The sequence below is a fragment of the Trachemys scripta genome, chromosome 2 (assembly GCF_013100865.1).
Source record: "Trachemys scripta elegans isolate TJP31775 chromosome 2, CAS_Tse_1.0, whole genome shotgun sequence".
Taxonomy (NCBI): Eukaryota; Metazoa; Chordata; order Testudines; family Emydidae; genus Trachemys; species Trachemys scripta.
In genome coordinates this window covers 149,311,261-149,335,054 of record NC_048299.1, presented here as the reverse complement: position 1 = coordinate 149,335,054, position 23,794 = coordinate 149,311,261, and the positions used below count along the sequence as shown (strand labels likewise).

Here is a 23,794-nt window from a genome sequence, read left to right as displayed (position 1 = left end):
GAAAGATCAGTCCATTTTGTTTTGAAGAAAGGAGGTTGTTTTGTTTTTTTTCCACTCTTAATATAGATTCTCTCTCTACCCAGCTGGAGTGAAAAAAATGGATTACACTAGCTGTCATTTTGTTATTAAAATAGAGACCCTGGTGTATAGAAATACTAAGATTTTGCTTCTCCAATGATTATCTAAGTATGGATAAGTCAAGCCTTTCACAAACAGGGATAGCATATATTTTAAAATAAATACGTAAGTTTTAAGAGAAACCAAAAAGTAACATGCCCCACTTCACTCTTCTTTAATATATACATATGCACAGAGCCAATTGTATGTTATGTAAAAACAAAAAGCAAATTGTGTATCACACCTATAAATACACCCATCTATGAAAGTAATATTTGCAATGTTCAGAAGTAATGGTATAGAGTTACTCAGTTAATGAGGGTGACATATAAGAGGCAAGTTTTGCATACATGTGCATGTGTATGTATGCACACACACTTTTGCTTACTTCACCCTCATTGCAGTTTCCTGGGTACACCAATTATTCCATTACCTTTTGAAAAATGTGAAAAATACGTTCTCCTCAGCAACAAACTCTATCCTGTTAAATTGCTTTTACTATATCATTCACTTAGAAGGCAATACTTAAAATTATTAGTGCTATGTGCTTTTTAAAACAAGCAACATTCGATCCAAGAGCTTTTAAAAAAACCTATTACAATAAATCACAAACGTGTTTAATAAAGGTCAAGGCTGGGTTTGCCTTTCATTTTATGAAAGACCATTCTGTGCACAATTTAACACAATTTAATATAAGGACATTGCCTGTTTGCATTATTAAATGTATCAAAAACAGTAATTATGTGAGCAGGAAAAATAATAAGTTACCATGGAAGCAAGATGTACATACATAAGAGATACATGTACCTAAAGACATACACAAATGTTATTAAAAACATCCATAGCAATATTTTATCCTTTAATTTATCATTTCAACATCCTAAATTTGTTGTCTATTTTACAAAAAGCAGAAGTTCCGTAAGTATTGCTTATAACAAAAAATTATTTCAAAGATGTATTTTGGGGACAAAACTAAAGGACATTAATTATGTTCATTTAATTGATAATGTTAAAATATGTAACCTGGGAAAAATAAATCAGGAGCTCTTTCTAATTTTCAGGTGAGTTCTGGAAACTGACAGTAATCATTTTAGAAGGGGAAACTGGAAAAGCTTAAAGAAATACAAACTTGGGAATTCTGGGCCCTTTCATTTTGTTGTCCAAACCCAGTGCAAAATAGAACAAAAATTGTGCAGTTCAGATCTTAGGCAGGGTTTCCAAATCTGTAGTACTAAATAAATTGGTATGTAACACAAACCAAAATGTTGTATCCAGGCAAAGAGAAATTATTCTTATGGAAGAGTGTCCTCAGCCCAAAAACAAAACTCCTCATATCTTCAACTTATATGGAAAACCCCTTTAGCATCTTTGGAAGCAAACTTACTCTTATTAACTGAATAAATCCTATGCCACCAATAAAATTGTCTTACCTGCACATGACTTCATGAGTAAGCAGAACTCTGCACATTTCTGGATTCTTGTTCTGTCCTTCGTAAGTGATGGGCTATGAAAATTAGGGAAATTAGTATATGGAGGAGGTTTTGGGTTTGTTTGTTTGTTTCTTGTAATATTCAGTTTTTAAAAACTGCAAAGCACTATGGCTTGTAATTCCCACCCTCAAAGTCTTTTTTGCACAAGGTAGGCAGTATGCATATAACCAAGTGTCACTTAAAAACTGTTAAGATCCCAGGATCACTGAGGGAAGGAAGAGGCTAAGAGATTGTTTTTCAAATGCACTGGAAATTAAGGTATGCAATACAGACGCCCAGAAGGAGAAAATAAAGCACAGAGTGAGAGGGGAATGAGAGAGTGAGGATTGTACAACACAAAAGCCGGCCTCAGCTCACCTGTTTAGTGACTGAATCGATGAGCCTAACAAACAGATCCTGTTCAGTTCTGACACCTAGAGAGAGAATGGGAAGAAATAGGAAATCCAACAGTCACAGAGATTGTTTCCCCTACTTATCTAAGCCATCCTGTAACTTTTCTATTTCGTTTTACTTCCTATCAAGCATCATCTACAAGTCTAAGGCTGATGTTTTTCAAAGCATGGGTTTACTAAAGGCTGTCATGTTGGCCAGACCTGAAAAGCAACTATCCACAGTGAGAATTTTTGCTTCCAAAAGAGACAAAGGGACTTCAGTGTATTTTATAGAAGCGATCTCTGCAAGGTCTAAAACTTTATCATGGGTTCTTCGCTCCCAACCCCTTCTTTCCCGCCGCAGTCTTTGTAGGTGACTTACCATTGCTGTAAAGGAGTTGAAGTTTGTAGTGTGTGCCGTTATTGGTCTTTTCATTGCCTTGTTCCTGAAAGAGAGATTTAAAAATATCGTCCCAGAATTTGTTTGGTGCTGTTGGAGCACAAAAGCAACCCGCTTGCAAATCACTAATGCATGTGAAAAGAAAGATCTTTGAGAGGTGGATCCGCTGATTGGGATAAATTAACCTTCCGAGTGACCCAGGACAGACATCCTTTCCTGTGGCATTTGCAGAAACTTTTCCACTTGCTATAAAACTCCCAACTTTATAACATAAACGCTCTTCCCTTATCGGGTGAATTTACACATTTAAAGCAGGCTAACATACCGACGCTGGCAGGTATTTTTTTAAACAAAACTGTACCTGCAAAATAATGAAATAGTTTTACAATAAGTCATTATCGGTATTTCTTTCCTGAAGGTTATGTTACCGGGAAATCTCTCAGGTGAACTGCGACTGTAATTCATCAGAAGACAATTATTCATGTCGTCCTTCATAATTAAAAGTCCTTGCCCGTAACTAAACTAAAACCAAACATAGTTTGGAGGGAAGGAAGAAGGTTTCTAACTGCTTGAAGCCTGGATCTAAAACTCAAGAGCAAACGTTTCTGACACCCTGCCATTGACTTTGGAGTTTGAAAAGAACAGGCTTAGCAGATAATATGACAAATCACAGCTCGCTCTTCCAGCTAGATTAGAATACTAATAAAACCTGGCAGACCCGGCATATGCAACAACAACAACAAAAAATACAAATGTATTGGACCCCTGTGTGATTGTATTCTGTTTTATTTTAAGTGGATGTATGAAATTCCCATTGTATCTCCCGGGCTGGCAGAAATTAACAAGCCTTGTTAATTACAGCGAAGGAGGAGAGAATGTTGAGAACAGGGGACTAAGCCCTCGTCCTGCTACCTAACCCCTGAACACAAAACCAGGGATCGTTATGTTGTTATGGAAAGGGTGGCTGAGAATGACACTACTTTACAAGGGCAGGTACTAGAAGTGGTGTGCGGGGACGGTAAATTTGGGGAGGTAAGAAAGGAAGAAAAATAGACAGGCCTTACTTTATCATTTTCTACGAAGTCCACAAAGGCGGTCCTCTCTATTTCCACCGGCTGCCCCTGCCTGTCGTAGAGAGCCAGGACAAAATGAAAGAAATTGGATTTCCTCAAGTTGGAAGGTGGTTGTTTTTCGAAGTGGGCTCTGGACAAAGCTACTCCGCTGTGAAGGAAACAGATGGAATTGGGGAGAGAAGGGAGAGAAACAAATGAATTAAAGGTGGCATAGCAATCAAAAAAATCAACACAGAAAATGATTCTAGAGTGGGGTAAGAGTCTCCTGGTCTATGTCGCACACTGGGTTATTAACAGTCAATTGTTACCAATGACTTTGATCTCGGTGCTTTCCTCTCCACCTTTGTGCACCCACATCACTTTCGATTAAAAACACTAAATTAAATAAAAGTGAAGCCTGCTTGAATTTTGGTGGCAGCCAAATGAAGAACTTTTTTCTCCCAAATGTTAGCGTCTGGAAACTTTATTAAATAATTTCCCCTCTTATGCCTTGATTTCCACTCTGTAGAGAAGAATAATTAACAGAACCTGAATATTAAAAGGAAAGATTGCAAGATAAATTATTCCAAAACCGGAGAAATATTTGATAATCTCCTCTGATCCATCTTCTTTTTCCCTTTCATACTCATTTGTTGGGTACAATGCAAGGGGTGTGTCTATACTACAATAAACGTAGAATATAAATGCTAAAGAATCTGAAAAATGATAAAATTCCTACTGAGTTCACTTTTCCTTTAGCCCAGGTCAACGCTCTTAAAATCTTTTCCCAACTAGGTGTCTGTACTGAGGTGGGAAGGCAACTGGTTTCAAGCAATGTGCCTACCTTCCTCGGCAGCGAAGTTTCTACCAATTTCATATTGTTTAGTTACTGATCCATTTGAAACAACGTGTGGGTCTTCCCCGGTGCCGTTTTGTGGATTAACTACGTGTAATTTAAACACGGGTTGCCTGATTTTTGTCACACGTTCTACAGAATATGCGGTGATTTCTTCCGTGCATTTACCGAGTTTGAATTATTCGGGATCTTTTCATACAATGGAAATACTAAATCTTAGGGTTAGGTTTTTAGCAGAATGGGTTCCACTCTTTTCTTTATGTCGATTTTTATGGAAGGCACAGAAGACAGATACGGTGAAGAGGATTTCTCACTTATAGCATCGCTATGAAGTTTTCCTACTTTCTCCAGATTTAATTCCTGAAATGAATTCATCTAATATTGTTGCTTCACAGACTTGAGAAAAGTATTTGACTCTTTGGAAAGCTACAAATATCCCCCTTTATTTCTAACTCCAACTGGACAGGTACAATGTGACTGGGCAACACACAATTCCCCTTCTCATCCTCTCCCCCCCCCCCCGCCAATTTAATAGTTTGATTTTTATCATCTTGAGTATAAGAACTTTGATCACTGTATTTTTACAAGACATCTAGAATAATTAGTGACGTCCCAATGCGAACACCGATCAATTAGCTCCTGTGAATTAGCGATTTCTTACAGTGCATCTAACATTTGTTTTACTTTCGCTTTCCCCATCAAGGTATTTTTCTTCCCCATATTAATTAAACTATCAATAGTCATTTAAAAAAAACAAATTTATGACATCCCCTCTCATGCTGCTTGAAAGATCTTCCATGGAGATCAGATGGAGGTGGTGAGGGCATATAGGGCTGTATTTGTATATTGGTTCCTAGCCCAACGTATATGCAACGCGGTTGTATGTCCCTCAAATCAAGTTGTCTCTATCCTCAACTTTCTTCTCGGGCCGATTCAGCCCCTTCCTACACGTGTGCCCGAAGGCTGTCTAAAGAGATACTTGAGGAACGTATTTTGTTTAGGCGGGACTTCGTTCCTGTCTCTCCCTCATAAAAAGAGAGACAAACAGGGAGAGGAAGTCTATAACTAAGAGAACGCGGCACTGGAGCATTTATTGGCAATATGGAATAGAGAGATTATCCCCCAAACAGAAGCAAGAATGCATCCTCTTCTGAGGTTGTATAGGTTTTATATTCCAGCCAGCACTGAGATCTAAATTGTGTTGACAAAACTAATGCGAGGAGTTAGTAAGTAGGGTCAAGGACTCCACTCAGATCATCCGCATGAGAGCTCTCTGCTGCACGGCTGATACCGGCAGTTTTGACAAAACCTTGGTAAAGGTATCTCCCCTTTCCCTCGTTACTCAAACCCACGCTGGGCTCGCTTTCTGCCTAACCCTGTGCATCTAACCTGAGTGGGGAGGAGGGTGACATTGGCTATACAAAGTATGCCCTGGGATCAAGGAAAACAAGGTGATTTTGGATCAGAATAGGCATGGACATTACGTTTAGCCGGAAGAACATTCCTAGTCAGACGTTCGGGCATAGAAGGATCTAAAGAGTAGTACTGTTCGCTTGTATTGCTATGTATGGGTGTTCTCTCCCCCGTCCAATCTCTGCTCTCTGACTTCCTCTGTTATGTTTGTCCCTCGCTACAGCTTTGCCCTCTTGAATTTTCCCTGACTGGGGCGGGGAAGTAAACTGAAGTCGCGAGTCTGAACAACAGCGGGCGGAAAGGGAGCTTTCAAACGGGAAAACACGAGTCTCGATTACCTTTGTGCAGCTACATTTGCATCCACCACCCCAACATTTCTGACCCAGGACCTGACGGAATCCATTTCAGAAGCGAGAGATTTCTCTTTCAGAATGGGTCCTCTTCCTAAAGTATCTTGAATCCCAAACATTTAAAAAGTCTATTCCAACCGGCCACCGTTTCTTTAAAAAAAAAAAAAAATGCAACCGCTTTTGAAACTGACACGCACACACAGATCCCAAAACCAGTGGAGAAGTCCAGCTTTAAAACCAACTTCTTCTGCTTTTAGAAACTACGTGATTTGGTGAAAACGCCTTCCCCACAAAATAGAAAGTTTTTCCTCTTGCAAAGTAAAGTTCTGCTCTCATTCAGGCTCGCCCGGTCCTATCATCCTGCAAACGCCGGCGAGGAAACAGCATCCAAACACTGACCGCTGTTAACCAGGATCACCTGTTTCTCAGAGACACCGGGAAGAGAGGACTGATTGCTGCCTAATCCAAAAAAAAAAAAAAAAAAAATCGCGATAAATCGTGAAAGAAAGGAAGAAATGGAGCGCAAGAGTCTGATTACACACCAAACTGCGGAAGCCAGGATGCTTCCCCAAGCTAGTCACCATCAATGGGTTACAGCACTGGGAGAAAACATACTAGGAAGGGGGCGGAGCAGATTTCCATATTAGGGGGACTCTATTTGCATAGACTCATCCGATTGGAGGATTGCAGACAATTATAAAGCTGATATACACTAATAACTCCAGCTCCGGGCTACCAACAATTGCCAATGGGAAAAGCAACAGTAATCAGACTTTTCTGATTGTTGAATAAGTTCCTTACCAAAATGACTTCGCTTTCAATGTGTTAACCTCAGATGGTACCCACTCAGTCTAGGGTATTACGTTGTTATTCTAAACAAGAGAAAAAATTCTAGGAGACTTATAGTATGTGTCCCTGCCATCAGATGAGTTTTGTAACCATGAACAATAAAACAAACATCCTTTTTTGAAAATCTGGAATATCTTAATGCTATTCTTTTAGGAGCACCATTAGAAAGATTCTCATCGAAAACTAAATAGGATCTAATCCAAATATCAGGAACTGGGGGCATTAGAAGGTGCTCTCTATAAGGGGTTGGTGACAGATTATGTGCGTCAGCGAGGAGAAAGAGAGAGATCCACACATATCCAATCCATAAAATGCACCCAAAATTTCACACTACACCAGAGCTCTGAAATCGTCCCTTAAAACTTTTTATTTCGTTGCATATAGGCAAAAAACGTAGCTGCTGATAGGACATAGATATTTTCATCCATGAACCAGAAAGTGGTTCCTACTTTAAAAAAAACAAATCTTTTTGGCTTGGCCTTATTTTCTTCATGGCCCTTTTGTATTCTGATCTGTGCATAGATCTCCCCTGAAATCTATATAACACCAACGCGAAAACAGATTTCAAGACAATGAATGCAAATCTGTGCTCAAAGACCATCTGCCAGATGAAGGAATCAGATGTTCCATAGTTAAAGGGACAGTGCATGGATTTCCTCGCCTCATTATTTAGAGCCCCTCTCTTTAACCTGCTTTATGTTTAGGAGGAGAAATAAAAAATTCTTTTCAGTCTCAAACCTAGTTGATTACATTCAAGAAAGGGACCACGGTTAGTTGCATTTTAAATACCTGCCTTTCTACTAAGTGTTAGATAATTATAAAAGTTGATTTAAAAATATATATTTAAATATTTTCATCCGAAAAAAATGTATATTTCATTCACACACGATAGGGGTGGGGGGCGAAGAGGGGACTCTAAATTATTCTGTCTACATGCATGACATACATGGTATTAGATGAACTATAAATCTCCACGCGATCTCTGTTCAAAGATATTTACCACACTAACCTTTCTTTCCCCCTGAATTGATAAATATGCATCGAGTGATTTGTCAGTTTAGCAAAAGGAAAGGCTGACATTTTTTTAAAAAAAAGCAACAATCAGTTCTGTTCATTCCCTCTGAAGCACCTGGTATTGCCCACTGTGGGAAGACAGAATACTGAGCTATATGGACCTTTGGTCCGACCCAGTATGGCCATGCTTATGTTCTGTGGTTAACAACACTATATTGTATAAATAAGCATTCCTGTGATGTGTAATGATAGTATCTTTTGATACAATTTCTCAATTGTGGAAAGCACTGTTTGTTTCTGAAATGAGTCGAGATCATTTAAACCATCAAAGAAAGGAATCAAGAGAATTCAAACTAGATTTACAGACGATAGTGGGTGATTTATATCTATCAGGAAAGTTACCTTCGCCCACTGAATCTTAAGTGTATTTCCTGCGTTAAGAACGAGTTATTTGCATTTTATTTGTATCAGTGGCACTGTAATATATCATTTAACTTGGCCCTGAATGTATTCCTATGGCTGGGATGGAAAAAAATCCCACTTGTTCTGACCCTGGATGGTGTATTAATAGGGAGAAAAGACTTTCAAATAATTGGCGCTCCCTGCTCCAAGTGATAGAGCCGATTGCTGTCCTTCTAATGTGTTAAAAATGAATCAGACCAGGCTCCCTTAAGATGCTTATCCAATAAAGTCTAATCGGTTACAAAATCTTGGTGGAAACTTCACTGTCTCGCTGCGTGGGTGAGGGAGAGCGAGCGCTGACCCAGGGGTAAACGTGCCAGGTTTCGGGACAATAGGGAATCGTGTGCCACAGTCCCTGAGGGGAGTCTGGCTTTTAAGGATTCATAGCAGGGTCAGAGGGCACCGACTCAGGTCAGGGGAGGGGCACCCTTTTTGCCCCCAACAGCTGCCATCAAAATTTGGCACTTCAGGGACAAATGAAAGCATCCCCCCCCTCCCCGCTCAATATTTCCCCAGAACTGCCCACCCACCCACCTAGGGACCCCTTCCCCCATCCCTTCCAATGCCAAGTTAACAGTCTGTCTGCGGGTACAACTTGGGGCGGCAGGAGGGAGGATCGCAGCCGTCCTGAGATCTTTGTGCTCTCTTCAGAGAGGCATGACAGGTTTGCGGTGTTGGATTGTGAGATAATCCAAGCCAACTGGCGTGCATGGACTCAAACCAATTCCACCCCGCTTTAAATGAGGGACCATTTATTTGAGGGTTTCCCTTCCCCTACAGTTTAGATCATTTACTTACAAGAGGGGTTTTTTTTTCCTTCTAAAAGGACAGGACGGTGGGTTTTTAATACTTCATTGAAGTGTTCATTCCAGCTCCCATTCCAATAGCAAGTGCCTGTGTTTAATACCGTTTGAGCCAAAATCAGCTAATTCCCCTGATGTAACTCCAGGACATCGCCGTTCATTTCAGCTGGAGTGACTCCGGATTCAGACCAATGTAAACCAGGTTTAATTTGGATTTGTGCTTCTTAATGCATCAGTTTGCTTAAGCGAACCCATTTCACACATTAGTGAAAGGATAATGCCATCAAATAACGCTTGAAAACTAAAGAGAATGCACCATTTAAAAACACGACTTGCTAAAGGATGCCTTGAAAGTGGAAAGAAACCTCTTTATTGTCTCCCTGCAAGAAAATTAAAGCGCATTTAAAACTAAACAGTTTGGTAAGGGCCGTTTACGGCTGGCAATTGGAGCGTGAGGTTTAACAGCAGATAACTAGTAGTTTGAAACAGCAGCCCAAGGGATACAAAGAGAGAGAATGAGCTATGTAGTTTAGCAACCGGAAGGATCTGGAGCGACTCTGCCCCAATTCACCCTCCCAAAGCAGACAGAAGTAGAGTCTAAGATTTAGTACGCAGCCAGTTCTGTTACGCTTCCTTACTCTGTGGCCCAAACTGCCTTTTCAATAGGTGTCATTCCGAGCTCTTCTTTAAACCGCTCGGATTCTTGATAACGCTTTTCTTCTGTTTTTTAAAATGTAACTATTTGTGGTTATTTCCTTCTGTCCCAAGCGCAATCTCTCCCTCGCCTCCACTCACATTTCGGTATCAAAACAGGTGAGGACATCTTGGCATGGTCAATGTCATGTGCTCTTCTTTATTATAAACGGACACAGTACATTGCTTGTAACAGCTGAACTAATAGGTTTCGAGGACCAACTGTCTTACGCTACACCTAAAGCAAATGCACACCTACAAGGAATGAGACAATGCCCCTCCTACTAACCCTTTGTAAGGGGGTCCTTAGGAAGCGGTAAAGACAATGGAGCAGATGATTCAATGATTACAAACTACAGATTTTTAAACCATCAATGTCAGCACGGAGCAAAGTCGCAGATTTGTTTTCTGGATGTCACATCATGTGTTTTTTGGCTAAGTCGTGTTTTTAAATGGTGCATTCTCTTTAGTTTTCACATGTTATTAGATGGCATTGTCCTTTCACTAGTGTGTGAAATTGACTCGCCTAAGCAAACTGATGCATTAAAAGGCCCAAATCCAAATTAAACCCGGTTTACATTGGTCTGAATCCGGAGTCACTCCAGCTGAAATGAACGGAGTGTCCTGGAATTACACCTTGCATCTCTCTAAATAAATAACAAAACAAAACAAAAAATAGACCGCTGTTACGACCTGCTTAAAAAGACAAGTTTTCAAGCACCTGGAAACTAGATGATTACCTTATATATGTGTGCACGTACCCACCAATCAGAACTGCATTCCCATGCATTTGTTTCTCAAGTGTATAATAGAAGAAAGCCTTTCAAGAACCAGAGAAGACGATAAGGGTAAACAAATGGTTTACTTTCACGATGTAGTTTGTGACAGAAAGATCGCTAGGAAAAGCTCGGACAGGCTATGCGTTCTTCTTAACTTCTCTAATGGAAAACAATCTGAAAGTCCTCAGCACAGATCTGGGTAAGAAATTTATTCCGGCTGATATGCATCTACTATATTCCTGATTTATAAAGACCCTCGATTTAACTGAAATAAAATCGTAAGGACAAGGGTCGCTTGGGTGTGTGTGTGTGTGTGTGTGTGAGGAATAACACAAAATATTTCAGAACAGAGGGTTTAATGCAGTTCACTTGTATGCAACTGACAGATATGAAAGGGAATACAGCCCTCAGCTGTGATTCAAAGTATAAAGCAAGACACAGTTAAATCAAGCCCTTTCAATTATACTTGTTATAAACCAATAATTTTATATATTTACCATAAAGTTTATTTTAAAAAGATGCTCACTCGTGATTGTGGGGGAAAAAACACACCACTAAGTATAAAATGATTGACTCCACACACACACCCATTACGAAATAACCAGAAACGTGGGTCTATAGCTACAAAATCTTAAGCTATACCTGGTCTCTCTCTCTCTCTCCCCCTTCCCTCTTGTATCATAAAGGCACTATTTATTATAGGCAGATCCACACTGATCATTGTTTATGAAAGGTATAAGTTTCAAAGAATCCACTGATCACTGCAACTTACACAGCACTGATCAACAGAACGTTTGGAAACTTACAAATTATTAAGTCAACATGCAAAAACTTCTGGTCCCCTCATCCTTCCCCAAAGAGAGAAAATACTGTATCCATCAGAAACTCTTTCGAGTTTCCCATATATTCCAATAAGTAGGTGCTTTTTCACTAGAACAGAAAAACACATCTGTTAGGTTTTATATTCAACTTTTTTTTTTTAAGATACTTTTACTGCCTTTTGCCTAGCATGGTTTTTGGAACACATTAGCAAATAATATTTTACCATGGGGAGTGTATGTTCTATTTTATTTTATAATGCAGATTTGAAGAGTCTTATTGCTGGAGTTTGTTTTTCTAACCACATGAAAAGTTGAAGCAACAAGCACATTCAGGAAAAATATTTTAGGTGGGTGTATATTTGTGCTGGGATCTTCTTATTTTCCAGTTTACAGAAGGCTGTTGATCATTTTTCAATATATCTTTATATAAAGACATTTTAAAACACCCCAGATCAGGAAATCCAAATTTGTCATAACCCTTTTAATTCACCCACACTGAATACACACTTGATCCAGTTTTTGCTGGCAAACACAAAATTTGCACCAACTGGATTTGTGCAGAGATACCCGAGGGCAGAATTGGACTCATTCTGCATTGACATATACAATTCATAACCCCAATAATAACCCAAAAGGTTTCCTATGGCCCTGATCCTGCAAACACATTTATGCACATGCTTAAGGTAAGTAGATCTGCTGAAGTTAATGGAACAACTCACATGTGTAAGCATGCATTTAAGAGTTTGTAGGATCAGGGCCTAAACTGACCTTCCCAAATGAATTATTTCTATTTCCTGATTGAGATTCTGATTCAGCAATGTAGTTAAACACGTGCCTACCTTTAAGAGCTTGAGAGTATCATTGAAGAGATGGGACAACTCACCCACTTAAAGCTCCTGCTTACGTACCTTGCTAAACAGGAACCTTCGTTTTTGTTTTTCAATACACATACTTTTCTTTAAGAAAAAAATATTTCTCTCTCTGTTTCTTGGGTTGCTGTGGAATTCTACATAGCATAGTCTAAAAACTTAAGCCAGGAAATTCCACAGGCAAACAGAGCACAAAACACACACCTGTGTAAACTAATTAATATTGATGTTTAATATTAATATTGTAAAATAATATTTGTTGTTTCATAGTGCTATAAATCCAAAGTTGGGGGTAGTTGCGTACTGTGCCTGGGCAAAAATGCAAATTTTGTTGCATTTATCACAACTATTTTATTTGTAATTGATCTGGAGATCAGCTTTCACTGAGGACTAGCCACCTGGAAAAATCTGCAGTCCCATTTGAGGCATGGATGTACTAGAGCCTTTTCAAGGTGGAAAATGTATATGCATTTATTTTCACTCATGTGTCACTTGGATGAGTAGACCTGGCTCAAAACTTTCCAATAACTTCCATCCTTAGGTTGAATCCAAAAGTTCAGTACAAAAAAAGAGATTTACAGATAGTTATGCCGCTTGGTTCAAAGCCCAGGAAGTCACTGGAAAGAATTCCATTGACTCCAATGAGATTTGGATCACACCCATGTTGAGTTATGGAGGGCTCAATATAAACTTAATGATAGGGTTCTCTTGCTTATTTTTATGTATTTATATATTGGCTTCTCTGTGGTATTTTGAGTATCCGAGTACTTCAAATATTAAACTTATTCTAACCACACCTATGAGGTCAGGAAGTATTATCATCCCAATTTGACAGATGGGGAAACCGAGGCACAGAAAGGCCATACAGCAAGTCTGTGGCTGAGCCAGAAACAGGATTTAGACCTAATATGTGCATTAACCATAGAAACCTCTTTCCTTGACTCAGTGGACCGTTCTTTCTGCAATACACATCAGCCTTGTGCCAACTTAAAAACCTTCCTGAGCAACACAAACACATTCACTAGCAAAATCCTCAGCTGGCGTATGTTGTATGAACTCATTGGAGTGACACCAGTTTCCACTAGCTGAGGATCTGGCCCACTGTGTACGTAACTGATTTTTCCAACACCTATACAACATCCTAAATATACTGGACATTCATATGGATAACAAGAATACTCAGAGTTATAACTGTTAATGCTAACACATTTTGGAAGAGATATTAAACCTCAGGCTTCACGGCTTAAGCCAATTTCTAACGATTAGGGATTTAGAGAAGCTTTTTTAAGGAACACAGTTTTTTTGCTCTGTGTTCGTACAGCACCTAACACCATGCAGTCCAGGCTCCATGACCAGGCTCCTAGTTGCTACCAAAATACATATAAATAATAGGGCTTAGGAGGATGCCTAATGTGTGTGGGGTGGGGTGGAGTGGGCTGGGGGAAGTTATCCTATATCTGCCTATTGTGAGCATTCTAATGCCTTCCTCTGGTGCTGGCCACTCTCAGAGACAGAATACAGGACTAGACGAACCGCAGATCTGATCCAATCTGGCAGTTCCTATGTTACACCTCCCACACAATCAGTAGGAGGCTGAAAGTCCATATGCAGTAACAAAAGCTTTTCCAGAATGGAAAAGACACTTCTCAGTTCCTCCCTACAGTATGTGAAAATAATATGAATCAGGAAAGCTGTATAAAACCATTTTTAGTTTTTTATTTATACAGGGTTATTAAAATGCCTAATTCAAGGGAAGCTGAGTGGAGTTCTGCTTTATGTAGGCTGGAGTTTTCAAAGGAGCTAGAGAGAACTAGACACCCTGGCCCTGATGCCTGTGCTTAACTTGATGCATTGTGTTATTATTTGCATGACCCTAGCACCTAGAAGCCCTAATCATGGACCAGGATTCCATTGTGCTAGGTGCTGTACAAACAGAACCGAAAGACTGTCCCTGCCTCAAGCTCCACTGATTGCAATGGGACTATTCACAGTGCATACCGTTACGCATGTGTGTAAGTCTTTGCAAGCTCAGGATTCCCAGTGAATTGCAATGGCATTTGGGTACCTAATTCTTTTACAACTCCCCAGCACAGCCAATATTTTGTTTGTAAGAGGGTATTTTCAATTATTTATTGACTATTTAGGTTCAGCAGAGTCTAATTTTGCCTACAGATTATTGGCAGGGGAGGGGGGACCTCACAGGTCTTTATATCTCTTGTGATATTCAGTTAAGACACTTTACATTTTACACACACTTAAATGGTTCTGTTGTTTTTCTGTGTCCTTGACTGTGCCCATTAAATGTTGAACTCACTATTGTGTTATGCAATAGAAAGATTAAAGCAAAAAATGGTTTTGTTTGTCAGCTTTGTGCATTTGGCAACATTTTGTGGACTGAGGGTTACTCTGTTTTACTGATGGTCAGTTGTACTTTTGTCTGTGCATAACATGGGGGGTAAGTCCACATGTGCGAGCTCCCCAGGCATTCCATGACCAACAGCAGCATCAGCAAAGCTGAAATTCATGAGGCAGAGGCACCAAGAAAGCTGAGTGTCTGGGAGGGGCACGGAAGGGGTAGGAGGAGGTGGGCCTGAGTATGTTTGGTGGTGGTGTTCCTGGGCTTATTCCAAAGACATCAGTAGGGGAGCAAAAAATCCCTGTCACTTTTTAAAAAAAAGGAATGAATAATCATTATTTTTAAAAAAATCAGGTCACACTATGGAGAAAAGGGGTGCTCTCCAAAAACTGTTAATAGTGTCACTTTAAAGCTGAAGAACTACAAAAATTGAGCTGGAATCTTGGCTGTAGCAAAGGATTGCAGAGCAAAACACAGCAAAGGTGGGGTGCAAAGGTGGCTTTTAGCTATCTTTGTGTTCACCCGATCATATCCTGGCGATGCAATGGGCTGGTCCCCCAGTGTAAACTATGCTAGCTGCCAACAGCCCCAATGAGCAATTACAGTAGTCAAGAATCATTTCCCCTGGCCATGTCCCCTGTGCTGGGGTAAGCAAAAAGGCTGGCATAGGAGCTACTACATTGGCTGTGTGCCCTCATAGGATCCCTCTACTGGGGTGATCCTTCCATGGCAGGCTAGGCAAGCTCTAGACCCACCTGGCACCAGTGGAATGGAACAAAGCAGCCATGTGACAGAGGAGAATTTGGCCCATTCAAAGCACACCTGAGATGAAAAGATATTTTCTCTCTCTTTAAAAAAAAAAAGAAAAGAAATTATTTAGCTACACACAAACAGCAAACTCTTCCTCCCCAGAGTTGCCCCATCCACTTCATTGAGAGCAAGAAAGGGTTAGCAGGATCAGACCCAGGGGGCTTAAAAAGAGGACACTGAGCAGAGGAGCTATCCTGTGGTCCACTTGTATCCCTTTGCTTCAAGGAAGTTGGACCCCTACACTGTTTTCAAAAGCCTGTGTTCAAATCAGAGCATCTGAACAGCAGAATACATCAAAGCCCATGGCATGATGTGTAGAGGATACATTTCCTTCCCTGCCCCTACAGATAATCCACAGGCTGCAGCCCAGCCAGTGTGGTCAATCCTGGAGATATGGTTGGAGAGCATGCTAAGAAGACCATATTCACATCTGGTTTCACCTGAATTTATCAGTTTATATCTGCCTTACTAGCAGGCCCAACACCATGACAACCAGGACAGAGTTTAGATGCATTAGAATGCAAACCCTTCAGCTCAGAGACTGTTTCTTCAGCCATGCTTGGAAACAACTTGCCCAATTTTGGCACTATCACAACACATATAATTATTAACATCTAGACACCTCAGTCAGATGAAGCCTCCACTGTATTAGGTGTTGCACAAGCACACAGTAAATGACAGCACCTGCCCCACGAACTTATGCTCCAGAAAGCAAGGCCTAGATGGGTGATACAAGCAAGCAGATGGGAGGACAGGGACACAAAAGGAGTACAATGTTTTAGCTCTCAATCAGTGTGTGCTCAGTCTTTAGCCCACCAATGATAATAATCCAACTCATCTCTTTATTAATATTCATTTGTATGCCAGCAGCACCTCGGGGCTCACAACTGAGATCAGAGCCCCATTGTGCTAGGAGCTGTACTCACCTGACATGAGACACAGTGGTTGCCGCAAATTGCTTACAGTTGAAATAGACAAAACAGACAAAGGATGGGAAGAGAAACAGGACCACGGAAAGGTGAAGTGATTTGGCCAAGGTCAAGCTGCAGGTCAGAAGGTAGGTCTTCTGACTCCAAGTCCCATGTCCCAGCCGCCCAGTGATTCTCAACCTTTTTTTTAAACCAGGAACCCCTAAACTTAAATAGGCAAACCTGCGGATCCCCAACCAGAGGCGATACATGCAGGCGTGGGAGCACAGGGAGTCATATGTCCTCCTCCTCCCCCCAGATTTCTGCTTTCCTTTTGGCCCTGCTCTCTGAAGTGCTGATGTAGCAGGGCAGAGCAGTGGTGCATCTCCTTGGCTAGCTGCTGCCTGCTCGTGGAGTCAATGGGTGTGAGGTAGTCCCTTCTGTTGGCAGGGGAAGATCTCTCTTCTGCAGTGACACTGCAATTTTTGGTTGTGCTGCCCCAACCCAGAAAGGCTAGGTGGCTCATTGAGGTAAGTCATGGGGGTGGAGGTGGCGGGGCTCAGGCTTGGGCTTCAAGCCTCAGCTTCTCCACCCGGGGCTGAAGCCTGGTCCTTGGTGGACTTCCTGAAACCTGCTCGGGACCTACCAGAACCCTGGTTGAGAACCAGTGCGCGAGACCCCACTATCTAGCTTGTAAAGGCCAGCCTTTGGTAATTCTCTTTTTAAAAACTTTACCCCATTTATTGTCATCTCCACTGGGTGCATGGCACTCTCTGAATACCCAAGATACTGGGGTGGGGAGCCAGTCATCAGCCAACATGCATAGTGAACCGAGAACTGTTGCACCAGCGAGAGTGACCATAGTCGATGGCGTCACATCAGGCATAGTGTAGCAAAGTCCCCACATCTGGATCAATCCTGCGAATCCACAAATCTCTGGGCCAGCCCCATTGTAGGGTCAGGGCCTACCCCACCCTTCATGCACCGATGGGAGTGGGGAGTAAGAAATCACTGGAGATGCCGTGACAGCTGTAGGCCTAAATTCTCACAGCAGGCCCCCTTGCACTAAACCCGACGTTGCATCACCCCAGTCGCCCCCCAATTGGTGAACTGAGGCCTAGGCTGGCAAGAGAAATTTGAAAGAGCACCATGGCCTGCAGAGTTGCAGCCTAGTGGCGGTCAGTCCTAGACACTCTTGAATTCATGACAGGTAAAGACAGCTGGTCAGCCAGGACTCAGTCCTGCTCCCATTGAAGTCAATGGTGAATCACGGCGATTGATGTCCATGGGCGAGGGATCACCCCTTCAGGGTCCTGATGCCAGGCTGTGTTTTCTCCTAGTGGTGTCAAGGCAAATACATTTTTGGCATCACCAGCTAGCAGGACAAGTCTTGCCTTGATTTGAGAACTTTTTTAAGTGGCCCACATGCAGTCTGCTGTGCTGAGTGGCCTTGGCTCATCCACGTATAAAGGGAGCTGGGCAGGGCCCTGAATAACCACAAGCCGGTGCTGTTTGGCAGCCAAGCCTAAGGAGGGGAGGCACATTTTACAAGATGGTTTATGGTGGCTCATTCTCCCCCTTCTAGAATACAAATAATGTTAATGGTGACAGAATCTACAGGCAATAAAAGGCCTTTGCAGGCATCAAACAACTTCAGGCTTTGCTTTTGCTCTTGGCCAACTGTAAAAGCCAGCCCAGCAGTTCCTACGGATTGCCGGGATCACTGTCTGTTAAGTAATTATATGGCCCAACTGGTTTCCAGCGAGAAGCTGAGAGAAAACCTATTATCTCTCAATGAACCACATGAAGACTGGAGAGGAGAAGATCTGTATTTTACATCTGCCATTGGGTTTTAATATATAATCCTAAGAGTAACCAGGTAAGAAATTCCTAGCTCCCAGCCACCAAAACACAAGTCCCATAAAACAGCAGAACCATGGGGCCTAGGTTGGGACATCACACATTGGCATTAACTCACTACCTGCATTGTTTTGTTACAGCAGTTTTAGAGGCCCAGGTGAGATCAGGGACTCGCTGTGTTCCACTGTTATTTAATAGCGATATTTGGATACAGCTGTTAATCAAAACGAACATATTTAACCAATATTTGAGTGGAAAGGTGAAGGTTGTCTTGCTCTAAACAGATCCCATTTGCACCTCCCTTGTTCATATAGTCCAGGACCAGATGGGGACATTGTGATTATCCAGTCTGACCTCCGGTATAACACAGGCCATAGAACTGCCTCAGAATAATTCCTACAGCAGATCTTTCAGAAGAACATCCAGTCTTGATTTAAAAAAATTGTCAGTGATGGAGAATCCACCACAACCCTTGGTAAATTGTTCCAGTGGTTAATTATTCTCACCACTAAAAATGTACACACTATTTCCAGTTTGAATTTGTCTAGAATTTGTCTAGCTTTTACTTCCAGCCATTGGACTGTGTAGTATCTATCTTTGCTAGATTGAAGAGCACATGATTAAATATTTGTTCCCCATGTAGGAACTTACAGACTGTAATCAAGGTCCCCCCTTAATCTTCTTTTTATTAACCCACAGTAAATAGATTGAGCTCCTTGAATCTAACACTCTAAGGCATGTTTTATAATCCTTCAGTGATTCTTGTGGCTCTTCTCTAACCCCTCTCCAATTTATCAACATCCTTCTTGAATTGTTGGCACCAGAACTGGACACAGGATTCCAGCAGTGGTCGCAGCATTGCCAAAGACAGAGGTAAAATAACCTCTCTACTCCTCTTGATTACAGAATCCTGCAGAGCTTCCCCTTTTTATGCATCTCATGATCACATTCTCTCTTTTGGCCACAACGTCACATTGGAAACTCATCAAATGTTGATGGTTACATCTTAAACCAGCTATTCTTTTGCAAAGTATATGACCTAGCAGGCACCTCACTGGCACGTGTGTCTGTATTTGAGGCTTGGGGTGGGATAGCACTGCCTAGTGAACAGAGCACAGGAGTGGGAGCCAGGATTCCTGAGTTCTAATCTTGTACCTGGTCTTTGAATCTTGACACATACTCACAATGTTTTTATCATGTGTACAGTATACATGAACATATGCACATAAATAATATATAAAATTATATATGTGTGATTTGCCACTAGAGCTAAAACTTTAAAATATTGAGAAGTGTCATTTTATATAATTTTACAGTGTTATTTCAAAGTCAAAATTTTCCATTTTTGCACTTTATTATTTGTTGTGTTTCTGTGCCTGCACAGACTTTTATTTTCCCTTCAGTTCCTTAGGCCAAGTCTACACTTAAAAGTTTTCCTGACATCATAATGTTAGTGATGGTGTTTTGGGATTTATTTTGCTGACAGCAAAAGCCTTAGTGTCAATGCAGTTATACCAACAGCAGAGTCCTTTTGCCTTGTATAGCTTATTTAACTCAGGGAACTGGTATAAGCTTCACTGGAAAAAGCACAATTTCCAGGAAGGTTTACTGGTGTAGCTAGACTGTATAGTTAGACTTGCAAACCATTTAAGTATAGACAAGGCCTTAGGTTTAGTTGTCCATGTAAGTACAGCTGATAGAGTGCTAGGGTCTTAGAACTGCTATGGAAATTTTGCCTCTGACTTCAATGAGAGCTAAGGACTTAGGGTATGTCTACACTACCCGCCGGATCGGCAGGCAGCGATCGATCCAGTGGGGGTCAATTTATTGCGTTTAGTCTAGACACGATAAATCGACCCCTGAGTGCTCTCCCGTCGACTCCTGTACTCCAGCGCCGTGAAAGGCACAGGCGGAGTTGACTCACCGCGGTGAAGATCTATGGTGAGTAGATCTAAGTACGTCAACTTCAGCTACATTATTCACGTAGAAGATCCCTGCTAGCCAAACGCGAAAAACTCAGGGCCAATTTCCCATCTGCGCTTGGCTAACTGCAGGGAAGGATTTATTTTCCGCCACAGGCAAACAGCCCAGTAGGAATGGCCACCTCTGTCCCCTTAATTAAGTTCCCGTATTTCAACCAGGTTACCAGGAGTGATATCACTCTCCTGAGGATTACACAACAAGATAAAGAACGGATGTTGCTTGAATGCCAGCAAACACCGGGACCATACGCTGCCAGGCTTTGTCAGGCAATGATACCAGATTACTTGCTGCAAGCATGGCGTGGTCAAGTGTCCTACCATGGAGGAGGGAATAAAGATGCACTGCCCAGAAACCTTCTGGCAAGGCTTTCGGAGTACCTCCAGGAGAGCTTCATTGAGATGTCCCTGGAGGATTTCCGCTCCATCCCCATACACGTTAACAGACTTTTCCAGTAGCTACAGACTTTTCCAGTAGCTGAACTGACCGCGAATGCAAAGTCAGGCAAAGTAATCATTAAAAACCGTTTGCTTTTAAAACAAGTTTTATATTTTAAAAGGTAAACTCACCTGAGGTCCCTTCCATGGGGTCAGAGTCTTGGGTACTGGCTTGGGAGGGTTGGGAGGGTACTTCAGTCAGGGTGAGAAAAAGATCCTGGCTGTTGGGGAGAAGGGAGTGCTGTGTGCTCTCTGCAAGCTCATCCTCCTCCTCCTCCTCCTCCTCCTCTACCCCATCGGCAGAATCCTCAGGCGTCGAGACTATCCCCGACCCAGAATCCACGAACAAAGGTGGGGTAGTGGTGGCAGCCCCCCCTAGAATTGCATGCAGCTCGGCGTAGTAGCGGCATGTCCGCGGCTCTGACCCGGAGCGACCGTTTGCCTCCTTTGTTTTTTGATAGGCTTGTCTGAGCTCCTTGACCTTCACGCGGCACTGCTCAGAGTCCCTATTGTGGCCTCTCTCCATCATGCCCTTGGAGATTTTTTCAAAAGTTTTTGCATTTCGTCTTTTAGAACGAAGTTCTGCAAGCACTGAATCCTCTCCCCATACAGCGATCAGATCCAGTACCTCCCTCACGGTCCATGCTGGTGCTCTTTTTCGATTATCAGCCTGCATGGTTACCTGTGCTGATGAGGTATCTGTGGTCACCTGTGCTCTCCACGCTGGGCAAACAGGAAATGAAGTTCAAATGTTCGCGGGGCTTTTCCTGTCTACCTGGCCAGTGCATCCGAGTTCAGATTGCTGTCCAGAGCGGTCACAATGATGCACTGTGGGATAGCTCCCGGAGGCCAATACCATCGAATTGCGGCCACACTAACCCTAATTCGAATTGCTAAAATCGATTTTGGCGCTACTCCGCTCGTTGGGGTGGAGTACAGAAATCGATTTAAAGGGCCCTTTACATCGAATTAAATGGCGTCGTTGTGTGGACGGTTACAGGGTTAATTCGAATTAAAGCTGATAAATCCGAATTAAAGTCGTAGTGTAGACCAGGCCTTAGATTGATCCCCCCACACACTGTAGACCAGGCTTTAGGCTTCCACTCCCTGACTTTACACTGCATATCATCATCAAGGCAGATCCGGACATAGCTGCCTTGCAGGTTGAACACCACACTGATCAGTCTCTAGCAAAGTCCTTAAGATGGTCTAGCTGGTCATCCTTATAAGGAACACTACAATAGTGCCTGTGAACTGCAGTCAAGAATCAGGGCCCCGTTGTGCTAGGTACTGTGCAGACAAAGAAAACTGTTCACTTTTTGGATCAGGGACAAACTGTTTGTGACAGGGAGACAAAGCAGATGAATGGGGTGGGGCCTGGGTTGGAAGAGACATTTTTACAAGTTAACAATAAATGCAGCATGGTTTAGTAGAAAAGCAGAAAAGCTCATCATTTGACTGACCAATGGTAGATGGGAGGGTTTTGGAAGCATTATTTGCATAGTCATACATCTTAAGGCCATTACGAAGGCCATACAAGAAGGGACCATTATGATCATCTAGCCTGACCTCCGGTATAACACAAGCCAGTAGTTCCTTCACGAAGCGCCTCATTTCTGGTTGGGCTAGAGCATCTCTTTTAGACAAAGACACCCCATCTTGATTTAAAGACGACAAGTGACTTCATAGCAGAGGTGAGCTTTAAGGAGGAATTTGAATGGCAGCATTATGAACGCTGATGGCGCGCTTTACCTCAGACATACAGATGGCATGGAAGAACGGGTGTGGGGGCTTGAGGGAGAGGTGGGATTGAGGCTTCATCACTGGCTCAGAAAGCTAGTAGATCTGACAGACAGGGCAGGGCTAATCGTGAAAGGCCTGAAAGGCAAAGACAAGGAGCTTATGTTTGATGCGATGGAGGTGGGGCAGAGCTACAGAGAGATGTAAAAAGGCGGGTGATGCTGTGGGAGCGAGGAATCAGGGAGATGATCCTGGCAGCAGTGCTGTGGGTGGGCATGAGGGAGGTCACTGAAGCAGGCAACAAGGCCACAGAAGGAGATCGCAGCAGTTGAGATAGGAAATGAAGGCCTGAGTAAGAGCTCAACAGTCTGGATGACAGAAAAAGGCCAAATCTTTGAAACATTATGTAAGCAGATGCATTAAAAGTTGGAACTAGCCTGGTTAAGGGAGAGGGCCAAGTCAAATATGACTCCAATCGTGTTTCGGGATCCCTGCTGGCGAACCCCTGTGCTTGCACAGAACTCCAGTGACTTCCCACTGACCTCCTAATCTGTATAGGCCTCATTATATTTAATAATGATGATCAATAAAGCTTTGAAACATTATAGCATCTTCCCGACGAGGATTTCAAAGTGATTATGGCAATGCACAAACACCACCACTGAGACAGGCACCCCATTGTGCCAGGTGTCGTACACACAAGCTAACAATCTAAGTAGACAAGACAAGGGATTGGAGAAGAAAATATAATTATAATCCCATTTTGCATATTGGGATTGTGTCTGTAGAGATTAGGTGACTTGCCCAAAGTCACGCTGAGTGTCTGTGGCAGAGCCAGGAACTGAACCCACATCTCCTGATTCCCAGCCCTGTGCCCTATCCACAAGTCACTTGTAATGAATTTCAAGAGCCTTGTGAGGCTGTTTTTGTTCAGTAGGGGGGATACATTTGTAATTAAATAAAAACAGTGGAAACTCAAAATTTTAAAGAGTACTTATGTAAAGGAAGCGATACAATGGGATTGAGCACCCTTGGCTAGTTGTACTATAAACTATTCAACTTTTGATGTCCAGTCCCATCCCATCCCATCCCTTCTCTCTCTCTCTCTCTCTCCCTTCCCCCCCTAGACCCCCCCTCCCCCAAGCTGAGCTGGCTAGGATACCTCAATCTGAAATTTACATCTTGTGTAATCACCACCACCACGAAGGCACTGCATGCACCATTTGCCTGTGCAATGGTACCACCTTGTGGCCACTGTATTCACAGTACCACATAAAATATAATAAATGACTTCTTTAATAATAAAACAGGCTGCTTGCTATTCAGTGATTTCATACAAAAGGAATCGCTTAGCAGGGATTTAA

General features: G+C 42.2%; 1 protein-coding gene across 1 annotated transcript in view; it reads right to left on the bottom strand.

The window, feature by feature from the left end:
* The window catches only part of EBF2 (EBF transcription factor 2), a 171,899-nt gene extending 165,276 nt beyond the window's left edge, over window positions 1–6,623 (bottom strand). The window contains exons 1-5 of the mRNA XM_034761824.1: window positions 6,038–6,623; window positions 3,443–3,599; window positions 2,361–2,424; window positions 1,965–2,020; window positions 1,548–1,621 (exon numbers count right to left, since the gene is read on the bottom strand). Coding sequence (XP_034617715.1) covers window positions 1,548–1,621; window positions 1,965–2,020; window positions 2,361–2,424; window positions 3,443–3,599; window positions 6,038–6,168 — 482 coding nt within the window. The 5' untranslated portion in view covers window positions 6,169–6,623. The remainder of the gene's footprint in view (window positions 1–1,547; window positions 1,622–1,964; window positions 2,021–2,360; window positions 2,425–3,442; window positions 3,600–6,037) is intronic.
* Between the last annotated feature and the right edge of the window lie 17,171 nt (window positions 6,624–23,794).